At 48.6% G+C, this 13114-nt stretch overlaps 1 protein-coding gene across 1 annotated transcript in view; it reads left to right on the forward strand.

Annotated features, from left to right (window-relative positions):
* Positions 1-8702: 8702 nt before the first annotated feature.
* SCLT1 (sodium channel and clathrin linker 1) overlaps positions 8703-13114 on the forward strand; it is a gene marked incomplete at both ends in the record, with an annotated part of 37215 nt that continues 32803 nt past the window's right edge. Inside the window, 3 exons of the mRNA XM_084245606.1 lie at positions 8703-8752; positions 9794-9929; positions 12455-12577. Of these exons, the coding sequence (XP_084101732.1) occupies positions 8703-8752; positions 9794-9929; positions 12455-12577 (309 nt within the window). The remainder of the gene's footprint in view (positions 8753-9793; positions 9930-12454; positions 12578-13114) is intronic.

A 13114-nucleotide genomic window follows, 5' to 3' on the forward strand; every position in this document is an offset into this window, starting at 1 on the left:
GACGCGAGGCGTCGCCGTCTCCAAGGAGCGGCCGGGCACGGGTTTCAAAGTGGCGGGGCGGGCCGCGCGGACTCCCGCCGCCCCGCGCCCCGAGCGGATCGGACGGGCGCCGAGGGCCCCGGGCGCGGACATGGACCTGCTGAGAGACGAGAGTAAGCCCCGAGCCCCGAGCCCGGCCGAGGGGGGTCCCCCGATCCCGCCCGGCCCCCCGGCCCCCCGGCCCCTGAGCTCCCCGAGCCCGACCGATGCCCCAGGTCTCCCGATCCCCGCCCAGCAGCCCGGCCCCCCGAGCCCCGCCGAGGCCCCGGGCCCCCCTGGCCCCCCAACCCCCAGAGCCCCGCCGAGGCCCCGGGTCCCCCGATCGCCGCCGAGCCCGACCGATGCCCCGGGTCCCCCGATCCCCGCCGAGCCCCCCGCGCCCCCCTGGCCCCCCGAGCCCCGCCGGGCCCGGGCTGACGCCGGCGCACTCCCTCCTGCCGCCCCCGGCTGAGGGGCTGTGGGGCGCGCGGGGAGGACCGGACCCGGGCCCGCGCTCGGGGTGTCGCTCACCCGCCCGCGGGGACCCCTGAGCCGAGGCCCAGACCGGGGTCGGCGGCCCCGCGGAGCCCTCTCGGCCTCCGCCAGGCTGGCTCAGGCGGGCGGAGGGCGGCCGGGCGGGAACTGGCCGGGAAGGAACCCGCGGGCGGAGCGGCCGGGGCGGGGCCGGGCGGCCAGGGCCTTGCGCGCTGCGAGCTCCGGCGACCCGGCCGGACGCAGGTTGCAGGCTCGGCCGCAGGGACCCGCGGAGGAGGCCCCGGAGCACTGCGACGCCCGCGGGCTGCGGGAGGAACGGGCAGTAGCCAGTGCCATGCCCTGAGCGGGCGAGAGGAGGAGCAGGGCAGTGAGATGGGGGACTTGGGGACAGAGCAGTGGGCAGCTCAGATTTCATCTTTAGATACCCAGAAAGTAAGGGGAAAGTGATTCTTGCTCTTGGGAAACCTTATAGACAAGGGGCTTAGAGCCCCGCCTCTGAATTCAGTGTCCGGGCTCCAGGTCTCCGGCCTTGGGCAAGTCACTTCGCTCCGGTGTGCCTCAGTCTTGGCACTTGTAAGCTGGGTGTAACAGCACAGCCACCCTCCGTGCCTGTGATGACGAGGGAAGGCCCCAGCATGGTGTCCAGCACGTTGCACACTGCCTGTGGTGTAAACTCAACCCTAAGAAATGCTGGAGTGTCACTGTAGTCTCTTCGGGAGTTTACACCAGGCAGGCATTACAGCTGATCGGTCACCCCACTAGGCGAACCACCCAGTCCCTGTCGGTGGACGGCGACACCTGCCCTCTCCCGCCCACCTGTGCCTTTCTCCACATTGACATCTTTGCATCCCGGCGGCCTCTCCCTTCGCTGCCCCTGGAGCTGGTGGCCTTCAGATTTGGTGCTTCTCCCCTGGCAACTGTCATTCAGTCCAGAAGTCTTCCACGCTTGCTTTGGAGTTCCTCCTCCAACACATGGGTTATGGAAAAGTAATTTCAGAACGACTAGATATGTGGAGATTTCCCCTTCTGGGGCTTCGTGCTGGTTTCCCGTGCTCTTGTCAGACAGCACGCTCTGTGGCGCCGGCCTTTTGGAAGCGGTTGAGATTTGCTGGATTGCCAGCCAGCCAGTCATTGGAAACATGAGTGTTGCACGTTTGCCAGGTGTTCTGTGGTGAGTGTCTTTTCTGGATGTGAATAAGAGTGTCACCGGGACTTACCACCATGGCTTTGATTGATCTTCTTTTCCATTGTTTCTTCCCCATTCCCATTCTGTGTAGACTCTGTCCTGCAGTGTTCCTTCCTATGGAGGTCTGTCCTGAGAGTTGTAGATTTTACAAGTTGTAAAAAGTATGACAACAGCTTTTCTTTCCAATTCTTCACTTCTAGTGGCAGGAGAAAACAATGTGGAGGAATGTTTGACTTCTGATTGTCTGAGGAGTAAGCCAGGAGAGACTGAGAATTAAAAGTTATGACATCAGAACCGTCAGTTCTTTATACTGTTCTTCACCCTGTGGACAGTGGTTGGCTGGTGTCAGGCAGAGAAGCACCGTCTATACACGGTGTGGAGTTACACACGGTGTGGAGTTATACATGGTGTGGAGTTATACACGGTGTGGAAGCTGATGCTCCTGGTTATTTGGGGTCCTGTGTCCCTTTACTTTGAAAGGCAGTGGGGACTGTCCATTTTGTGTTGGATAAATGAAATAGTAACTACTTTCTTATTTTTAAAACTTAAACATTATCCAATGAGTTACAAATGGGTTTTTCTCTTCATTCCAGATCTAAGATTAAATGAAGTTTTTAGTTGGTACCCAATGGAAAATTCTACCAAATATTCCTCAGTACAGGTATGTATTAATAAGTTTTCACAGACTAGATTCATATTTGCTTATAAATATATCTGCATCAATATGAATGCAAATTCCATTTAGGATTATTGTCATGTGAAGTTGGCTATAATGCTTTGAAATTTTGCCCACAATATTGAATTTTGTAAGGAGGAAAATTTGTTTTTGCTTAATCAGCATTAATTCTTAGGCATTGCCTCCCCTCCAGCCCCCGCCCCATCCTCCAGAGCTGGCGCGTGCATGTCCTGGTGCTGGGGTCACCTTCAGGAAGAGACCTGCAAGGTTAGCAGGCGCCACATGTGTTTATTTAGGAAGAGCAGGGGATCGCAAGTCAGGGTACACAGATAGAAACTGCAACCTGAAATCATGTCCCGGGGCGGGGGCGGGAGGGGTAGTGGTATAAAATGGGGGAAATGAGGGTGTGGAGGAGGAGGTGGTGGTCAGGTGTGGGGGCTGCAGGTGCAAGCAGGTGCCCGATCTCTTTCGCGGTCCTTTCCCGTGGGGCATTCTCCTCCTTGCTGGTTTCGCCCAGGCCAGGCTCAGTCTCAAGCAGACAGCAGAGCGGTGTGTTCTGTGGTGGCGCTTCCCGGCCCTGTTTTAACACGGGTCCAGTCACGCTGCTTTCCACAGGGACTTAAATGTCTGAGACTGAAGTGAGAACTCACTGAAGTTTGGGAACATCTTCAAATTGCTTCTCGGGAAACATCCAGTTGTCAGCTTTACCTCTGCAGCGGTTTGATTTTTACCTCTTTTCGTTTGCCTTGGGACTTCCGACGTTTTTTTCTGCGGGAACTGTTCCATGAGTGACTCCACACCTCCTGGGGCTGCTCCTGCGCAGTGGTCACGTAGGATTGTTTGGGGTCAGGTTACAGTTAGAGATTTGCCTTAAGATTTTTGTATAGTAATTCTCCTTAGGGAAGTAGTTGGTTCCTGGATAATAGCAAACGACATATCAGTTCTGTAGATTTACACTGAAAGTGGACGTCTTCAGCGTGTGGCAAGCTTGTGTGCTTCGTGCGCTGGAGCGAGTGTAGCGAATCCAGCCGTGAGCGGTTCAGTCTTTCTTGCTAAGTGATGAAAAGAGCCTCGTGCCAGGAGGGAAAGGTTTGGGCAGTTTGCTGCAGCCTCTGAACTCCGCCCCTGTGCTCTTTGCCTCCCAAGCTACTCACCGTCTAGTAGCCGGGGACCCTGGGCCTGCGGAGTCGTGACGGGGTAAGCGCAGCGGCTGGCCCTGCTCGAGGGAGGAGGAGCCCACACCCCGTCCCTCCAGCGTCCTCTCCCGGGGACCCCAGAGAACACGGTGTTCCTGAGTCAGGCCTCCAACTGCGGAGAGTTCTTTCTGTAAACGTTTCTTTTGTTGAATGTCGTCGTTTCTTTAATTTCTTTCTCGTGCTCATTTTTTACATAGAGAAGTACCACAGGCTTTTGTGTGTTGATTGCGTAGCCTGCCACATTACTGTACTGATTTATTATTTCTGATGGTTTGGGGTTTTTAGTGGCATCTTTAGACCTGTTCATAACATGTCATCTGCAAATAGTGGTAGTTTCATTTCTTTCCCAATTTGAACCCCATTTATTTCTTTCTCTTGCCTAATGGCTCTAGCTAGGATTTCCAATTCTGTGTTGAACAGTAGTTCTGAGGGTGGACATCCTTGTCGTGTACGTCTTAGAGGAAAAGCTGAGCTGGCTACTCTGTCACCAGTGTCCCCGACTCCAGACCCCCCCAGGCCCCGCTCCCCAACTACTTTCTGCTTAGTGTAGCCTGCCGCTCCTCAGCGACCACTGTGCTGAAGTGTGCACTGGTCTGTACTGACCAGGGGCTGATCTCGTCGCTGAGAGCCTGTCTGTCCAAGCAGTGTTCCTCTGTATCGCTGCTGCAAGAGCTGCAGCCCAGGGCACCAGGCCTGCAGGAGCCTCTGATGGCGCCGGCCGTGTCTGCTGCTCTTGGCAGGGCTTGCCCCACTGCTTGAGGGACCTACTGGCTCGGCCCCTTCTCGCGCGCTCCTTGGGACGCCCTGAGGCCCATGGGGCCTGCTGCGGCAGTTCTGCCTGCACGGCTCTCCTGGCCCGCCGAGTCCCGAGGGAGCCGCCGGCTGGCTAGCTGGCTGCTTCCCGACCTGCCGGGAGCGAGCTGAGGTCTGCGCTGAGGTCTGCTGCTGCTATGTTTGGAGGAATGATTTTCTGAGTAATCTGGAAGAAGTTAATAGTTCATTTATCTCTTGTATATTGTTCATCTATTGTGAAGCGTTTAGACTCTAGAGACATAATACACAGGCCTGGTGCTGTCTGTGAGGTAGAGGAACATGCAGAGAAGCATGCGTCAGGGTAACAACTAGGAACTAGTAGTCTGTGGGTGGGAGGTTAATGAGAGCTTGAATTAGTATTTTGCAAAAATATCATGACTGACTTAGTTTTAACGTAGGTTGTTTATTTTTATTTTATAAAATTTCCTAAGTTGGAGAAATAATATCTTTTAAAATTAAGCAACTTAGTTGTTGAGTACGGATATTGGAATTTACTAGAAACATTTTCAGCATCATTGAGATTATATTTTTTTCCTCTTTTAATTGCATTGATTGATTTTTCTAAGGTTATAAAGTTTTAATTGTAATTAATTTTAAGCTACTGTCTATTTTGGTTGTGGGAGACATTTCCAGCTCCGTGTTCTGTGTTACAGAGAGCTGCCTTTGGGGGGCATGGAGGTGACCCACTAGAAGACACAGCAACTGGCCAAAGGTAAGGCCAGGTTACCAGGAAAGTGTGAGCTCCTTTGTTATCTCTGGTTATTGCTGGAACAGTTCCTGCATGGTCTCCTGCAGTTACGTTATGAGGCCTGTCCCTGAGTGACCAGGAAGCGAGCGTGCAGCATCGAGGTCTCTAAGTGCTTCTCAACGGGGCAGGCTCTGCCTCTCCCCCTTCCAGGCATTTGACATGTCCAGATGCAACTGGGGAGAGTGAGGGCTTCTGAGGCCCCTACGTGGGGGCCCCTACAGTGCCAGTCGGCCACAGCAGGACGCTGTGCGGCCGGAGTCTCAGCGGAGCTAAGCTTGCGGGTGTGGGAGAAGGGCGTGCTGTGGGTGCATTTCACCAACACAGTCACATGCAGTTTCGTTGTTCCATATTTGCTACACTCAGCAGCAGGTACCTTATTTTCAATATTGTATTTTCTCTTCAGCACTTTATCTCCTCTTCTGGCTGAGTACGAGAAGCACGTGGAAGAGCTAAGTGGGCAGCTGAAATTGTCCCAGGTATGAACTTGCAGTTCTCAGATTTATCTAATAATTCATCATTAAAAGTGAAACATGCCCCCTTCCTTTTCAGAAACATTGATGAAGAAGAAAATACAATCGCCGGTCAGTGGCTTGTGCTTGTCAGCGCGAGCGTGCACGTGTGCTGCAGCGGGACTGGCCTGCGTTTCACCCCGTGTGTGCCCACGGCTGCCCGCTGGCAAGCATGTGTCTCGGCTCCCAGGAGACAGCTCTCGGGCTCACCAGTGCTGGCTGGGACTGTCACCTGCCCTGCCCCGCCCTGCCCCAGGAAGACCCGAAACCACCTCACATCCCTGTAACATTGCTCTTTGCTTATTCTGCCTGCACTTCTCATGTGGAGAATGGAATTTTTTCTCCCAATTTCAAATATTTTGTTCTTCAGATTTTAGAGCCTATCGATCTGATGTCAGTGGAGGCTTAAGCTGTGGCAGCTTTTATTCAGAGACTGCTTAGAAGTGAGGATTTATTTTGGGAGTGAAGAATCCGTACAGAGACATGGTGGTACAGGGTCCCCAAATTTCTGAGACTCGTGAGAGCTAGCGTCACAGCATTGTGTGTGTGCAGGGTGCAGTTTGCATTTCTTTGACTTAAAAATGTTTTCCATAGTTCCCCTCGAATTTCGACCTTCCTGACTGGGGGTGACCATGTAGTAGACTTTCTTCACTAGATGCTTTGTGTCTCAAGCTAAGCCCTCCAGAGGCGATGGCCTCTTTCTGAGTTTGGATGTGCTCATCACTGTGTGGGGCTCAGACACCAGAACTCCGTCAGCTCACTGTGATAGGGGCGGCAGGCTTGACTTAATTTCATGCCAGCGGAAGTTTATGAGAGAAAAAACTCCTTTCGACCGAGCCCCTCAGCATGGGGCCGTGGATGTGGCAGCCTTCAGAACTTAATTTACATCTTTCTTTTTCATCTCTCCCTTCATGGACAGCAAGAGAGCCTACCCTGGCTTTCATGCCTAGCACATAGTAGGCACTCAGTTTGTAATGAATGAATAAATGCCACAACTTATTACAACAAAATGATGATGTTGTCATCTTAAATTAACATATAAATTAGTTTCCTTTTCGTAAGTTAATGGATCAACATGTAGCTTTCCTGAGAAAACACATCTTCTGACTTAGTGAGGTTCTTCCATTGCACTTGGGATTATTTATACATTCATTTCCAAGGTCAGTCTTGTAATACATGAACTTATAAAGTGGTCCCGTAGACCCACCTTTCAAACAAGGGTTTCCTTAAATTGTAGTTTCTGTTTCATCCTAAGTTATTTACTAGTCTTGCCTTTGTGCTTTGTAGCCGGTGGAGCTGTGTGTTCATCTTTCTAACGGGCAGAGCGCAACAGACCGCTTTTGCACAAATGGCCTTGGTTTTATTTTTTGAAGACTAGTGAATCTAAAGTTTCTGCTGAATTCACAAAATTGCTATACTGCCATGCGGTTTGATCTAAAATGGAATTGCTAGTTACCTTGAAATTAAATTGATTAAAATTTTCAGACTTTTGTAAGCTATCCGACTCAGTCTCTTCAACTATTTTACTAAAACGCTTACCTTTATTTTTCCATGTGACATTCTCCACCTATGATTCCTGTGATTCCTGCATTAATCACAAAGTAGAAGCAGCTGCAGCAAGAAGACCACTGGCCTGTGATGAGAGTAGTTGGTCCTGTAGAGAGAAAGATGTCACACTCTTGCCAGACCAGCTGCTTGCATAGGTTCTACTGCTGAGAACTAGCTCTTAGGGTTTATCTCAGTGACCCAAAGCATAGATTATTGTGAAGTAAGACAAGTATTACTATGACTTTCTATATGAAAGATTGTCTTCCAGAAAATGTAAATAATGGGGAAAAATTTAATCATATGAGAGGGTTTCCTGAGATTTCTCTTCTTAAAACCAGTTAGTATTTTGAAATATTTTACGATGAGGAACACTGTGACTGTTCGGCCCATAATCCAGCTCGTACGTGTATATTATGTATAACCCACCTCATTTTTCAAGAGCAATAAATATTTTTCAAGATACACTGACATTTTCGAAGCTTTTAAAAATCAACTTTTTAAAAAATTAAAAAGGGGGTCATTGTGGAAGTCGAATCCATCCTTAGTGATGAGACCTCCAGAGGCCCTCCGCACCCTCCAGCTCCCACAACGGGCCCCGGCACCTTGGCCTCCGGGGGGTGGTCCTGTTCCTGCTCTAGTTGCCCTTCGGGCTCCACAGGGCCCTGCAGGGTCAGACCACAGGCCCCTGCTCTGTTTGTCCTGGACCCGGGCCCGCTCCCCTCCAGGGGCTGCCGGCGCAGTCCAGCCTGGCCTGTCCCGCGTTGACTACAGCTGAGGCCATCTCCCGCCTCCGGCCCCGCGGGTCTCCCTCACGGGCACGGGTGACCGTGCTACGTTGCCGCCTCTTTTCTGCCTCTTTGCTCTGATTTTTTTGTCTCCTGTTTCTCCCTAATTGAAGTGCCCTTCCTCCCTGTGAGAATCTGGTCACCCTCCCTTCAGAAGTTTAGCCATGGCTGCTTCTCATGCCCTGCCTAGTGGATATCGCCTTGTTTTAGTAATTTCTCACCATCTTCCTACTAACGTCCACGGTAGGGACCGTGCTGGCCACGGCACGCATCCAGGCGCTGAGAAAGCAGTGCCTTGGACACTGAGTGGGGACAGCCAAAGAAGAGCTCTGTTTTTATGCTGATTTAGGCTTCACATAAATTAAGGTGAATTGATGAAATTACAAGGTATATGAATCACCTGGTATTTGTTATCGTGACATCCTGAGGAGTATCTTTCATCTGTTTCTCTTTAAACATCAATAAATCATAGGAATTACATTTATAGATATTTCTCAGTGTGTTATAGAAAATATTTTTATATTCTCTTTAAAATGAATGCCTTGTTACATTCTGGCATATTCAGATATCCATGTTTAATATTGCTCGTTAGAAGTAAAGAATGATTATTTCTTGGCTACAATCTAGTATCAGAATCTGATTGCTTGCTTTTAAATGGACTGTGTAATGGAGATCTAATTGTCTGGGAAATGTATTGCAACAGCCGTATTTTATTTTTTCAGAGACAGATGGGTGAAATGAAACTACAACTTGAAAATGTCATCAAAGAGAATGAAAGGTACAGCAAGTGACTACGGATTCTTTCTTGTCATAGTAGCTCATTTTTATTGCTGCTGATATTTTATTCATACAGTATTCTGGCCCAGAGTATTCAGGAACGGAATTTCCTGTTTGGCCCCTGACTAGCTGTGTGACATAGGTATTAGCTAGCTGGCAGAGCGGGTGTCAGCCATCAGTGTCCCCTGAGTTGGCCTCAGCTGCAAAATAAGCAGTAGTCTCGAGTGCATAACCAGCAGCAATTTTCACCTATTGTTATTAGCTGGCGCCAGGAAGAAGTCAGACAAATTTTGTGAAACGTAAGTGAAGAAAATAACAAGTCACTCTACAAGACTTAATATCCAATTTCTATTTAATCACCAAGACAAAACCCTATTGTATTTAGAGCTTTTTCCTTGAATGTCTTGTTTTATCATTTAGGAAGGTGAAATATCTGAATATTATGTTTTTGAAAAGTTTCAGCCTCCGCAGGGTAAACTGAATTATGCTTGATAATTATGACCACTTTAATGCTTATGAAGTTGTTAGATAATATTTTTCTTCTTCTGGTGTGGTACTTACTCATGATTATACACTTCTCTTTTTGAGAACTGCTTAAAAATGGTTTTTTGTGCTACAAATGATTTTTTTTTTTTTTTAATAGAGGCATGTTTTTCTTTCTTTATTTGTTTGCTTGTTTGTTTTTTGTTTTATACATGCACTGGGTACAGTCAGAAGCGCGGGAGGGTGAGAGAATTCACCAGAGCCAGAGCGGGGAGCAGAGCAGGCAGAAGGACCGAAGTACACTGCTGAGGGGAGCAGCGGGCGGCAGGAGAGGTCTGCGCGCCATGTGGGACCCTCCTCCGGTGGCCGGGGAGCAGCCGGGGATTGAACCGGCACCGCAGAGGCCGCGGGCAGCCTCGCAACCCAGCGCTCTACCGCTGCGCCACCGGGGAGGCCCTACAAATGATTTTTGACCCAAACGTTTATTTAATGGGCCCTTAAAGAGTAGTTAGTGCTACTTAAAGGAATTTGGGCTTATTGTGTAATGTTTGTTCCAAAGGCTGCACTGTGAGCTAAAAGATGCTGTTGAAAAGCAGTTGGAGGCACTGCCCTTCGACACAGAGATAGAAAGTGATATGTGCGCAGATGGTGAAACAGTCAGGAACCTTCAAGAACAGTTACAGCTGTCCCAGCAGGTGAGTGACATACATGTTCTTGAATGATATCCTGAATAAGCAGTTTTAAAAATGTGTATAGGTCATTATAAGGTGGTTAACATTTCACTGATTTTTATGATTTATAAACTAGTTAACAGGTTACCAAACTTTTAAGAAGTACCCTCACTGCTTGTAAGTTAGTTTCCAAATATATATCCTAAGTGAATCATAAAATTTTGACTTGGTTTTCTTATAAAAATATTTAAATGGCAAAGGAAAATTTTAAAGAAAAAATTATTATCCACTTCCGTACATTTCCATACATTTCCATTTTTCTGTTTTCTTCTAATACTGTTTTCTTCCATTTTCAAAAATTATAGAATTTATTTTTCTAAAATTATGCTGCTTCTACAATTATAGTTTTTCTTTTTTCCTCCTTGTGGTAGTCAGAATATTTTTTGTGATTGTATGCAAGAGAATTTTTTGTTTGATTTATAATCTTATAGCGTAGGTGTCTCATATCTTGTGGGTTTGATTTAGTTTGAATCATGGGAACATGAGTCATAGAAACTGTCACTAAATCTAGGGACCAGTGTGAGTGTCCTTTCCACATGTCACTTCTCATGAATGTTTGTGTGTCTGTCTCTCGGGGTGAGGAAGCCCATGTAGTTGTGTTGGCATCTGTCCCTAGACGGGGAGACCATGTGTGAAGACTGGCGGGACCAGGCTGAGCAGAGATAATCTGAATTAAATGCAAACAATGAATAGCAGAAAGTTGCTGGGAAGAGGCGCCTTCTGTGTCACAGCGCGGTTTATCAGTGTGACGATCGCGGGTCTGACTGCCCCGTAATCTCGCTCGCTGCGCAGCCCTCCGCGGTGTATGTCTCGCACACTGTGAGGAGCCTCAGCCCGTGTCAGCGCGTGGCCCCTGCCTTAGACGCATGGACTTTTGGAAGAAAGTTCTGGTCAGGCTTTCTTGACTTTGGTCCTCATTCTGCTTTCCAGTTCTGTGATCTCGAGAAACTTCTTTTTACCTTAACTTTTTCATTTATGGGGATTATCACAATTCTTATATTCTAATGGCATATAGAATTTTTAAATCCCCGCAAGGCACTTAGCATAATGCCTAGCACCTGTGTAACAATAAACTGACCAATTATTTGTAGCAAATGGCAAGGGGAAACAACCACGCGTTATAGTTAGTGCCAAGAGCGGTGTGTTTGATGTGTGTGGCCAAGAGTAAGCGCTGTGGGAGCTGAGAGCACCGAGTGCCAGGTCAGCGAGCCCAGGTTAGCACATGCAGTTTGGCATATTTGTTCTCCTGCAATGGTGTGATTTGTGCAGATCTTTCTGGAGGGCAGTTTGGCAACGTGATTCCTACAGATATGCCTATCTTTTACTAATTAGATTGTGACGTGACTTAAATTCTAGGATTCTGTCCTAAGACGCTCTAAGTAAGGATTATGAATAAAAGTGTTCATGACAGGATAGTTCATGGTCATGGAAAATTGGAAGTAGTTTAAAAATCTAAAAATGTGGCATCATTAAGTTGTGGTTTTTCCAAGCAACAGCATAAGCTTTGAAGAAGTCCCCTCGGTTCCTCAGCTCCCGGGGCCATCGTCACCCCCCCCCCCCCCAGTCCAAGTCTGGAGGTGGGTAGCTGTGCCCCTCCCCGAGTTTCTGCGTCCAAAGTCTGGGGAGACCTGGGGACTCCGTGCTTGGAACGGCGGCCACGCGCTCCCCTCTGGCACAGTGTGAAGATGCAGCCTTCTGAGGGCCGAACGTTTCGTGACGGGTTTCCTGGAGGCGACTGCCTGCGCGCCTCAGTGCTTGGCGTGTGGCCGGTGCCAGCTCACGTTAAACACACAGGGGCGCAAGACCAGGCCCCGGGGCCAGGGCAGTGTCACACCCAGTGACACGCACGGAGACCCCACCGCACCCTCCCGAGAGGAGGAGGGAAGTGAGGGTCTGTCCTGGGCGTGAGCACCCCAGGCCCTGAGAACTGCATGGAGCGAGGTGACAGGGCTCTCTGGTGAGCGGGCACAGCCGCTGCAGGTGTCTTCCCGGCGCCTGCCACATCTGTGCAGACAGTTGTAGCCAGATGTGCAGCACTTACTACCAGGCGGTAAAACTACAGGTGATGCTTACTTTCTTCTCTATCTTACTGTGTTTTTCCTTAATTTTCTATAGTAAACATTCATTACTTTTGCCATCAGGAAAAATGTCATGTTACCAAGGGAAGCTTACTCCTTCAGGTATGTCAAGCTAGCACTTTCTTGTAGAACAGAGAGTTCCAGCCATATCTTTGAATTAAAGGTTTCAATTTTAACTATGGAATCTGAATAAAAATAAAATTTTAAAGGATTTATCTTTAAATTTATTCTCTAAATTGCTATAATACAACTTAATGTCATCAAAAATAGTACAACTCTACCGTCATTACACAAGTTTTTTTAGTTTTTGACCATTCGTACAAGACCTTGTTCTCTCAAGAGTATGGTTCACCTGTGCTGCACAATAGCTGCTAACCATGCGGCGAACTCTCAATGGAACTTGTTTCACAGGAAAAAGCTCAGGCCGTGGAGCTGTGGCAGGCTGCCTCCCAGCAGCTGGAAAGGCTGCAGAAGCTTTACCAAGAGCATATGACCGAGGCCCACATCCATGTGGCTGAAAGTCAGAAGCAAAAGGTGATCTTGGAGGCCATGATTTTCTGGTAGACCAATAAGAACTAGCATCTGGAGAGTCTCGGTGTGGAGAGGAATGCCCGACTTGCTCGGGTGTCATGTATGTTACGGTAAATTCATCTTTGCTGCTTAGAACGCTCTTAAACAGATCAACGCAGCACCTACTATACATGGGTTTTAAAATGTGACTAGCTGCAAAAGCTATATTTAGTTCTAAGCAGCAACTATAAGATTAATATATATTAACCCAACAATTTTCTATTCTTGATTTCCTATCTGCCTTTAAAAAAGACAAAGGTAGAGGTCTCGTTCCGGCCTGTGGCGCGGGAGGGGATGGTGGGCTCAGGGTCCACGTACAAAGCACTGAGAAACCTGGAGGACCCTCCGAGAGGTGCAGCCCAGCCCCCGGGGCAACCTCGTTTTTATTCAGACTCAGACAGAAAATAAAAAAGATCAAAAAGCCAGCGGGGGACCAGCTTTTCTATTTGTTAATGGATTGATTTCTAAAAATAATAGTTTTACACAAAACATAAAGAGCTA

This window comes from Talpa europaea, assembly GCF_964194135.1.
Source record: "Talpa europaea genome assembly, chromosome: 10".
NCBI classification, from domain to species: domain Eukaryota; kingdom Metazoa; phylum Chordata; class Mammalia; order Eulipotyphla; family Talpidae; genus Talpa; species Talpa europaea.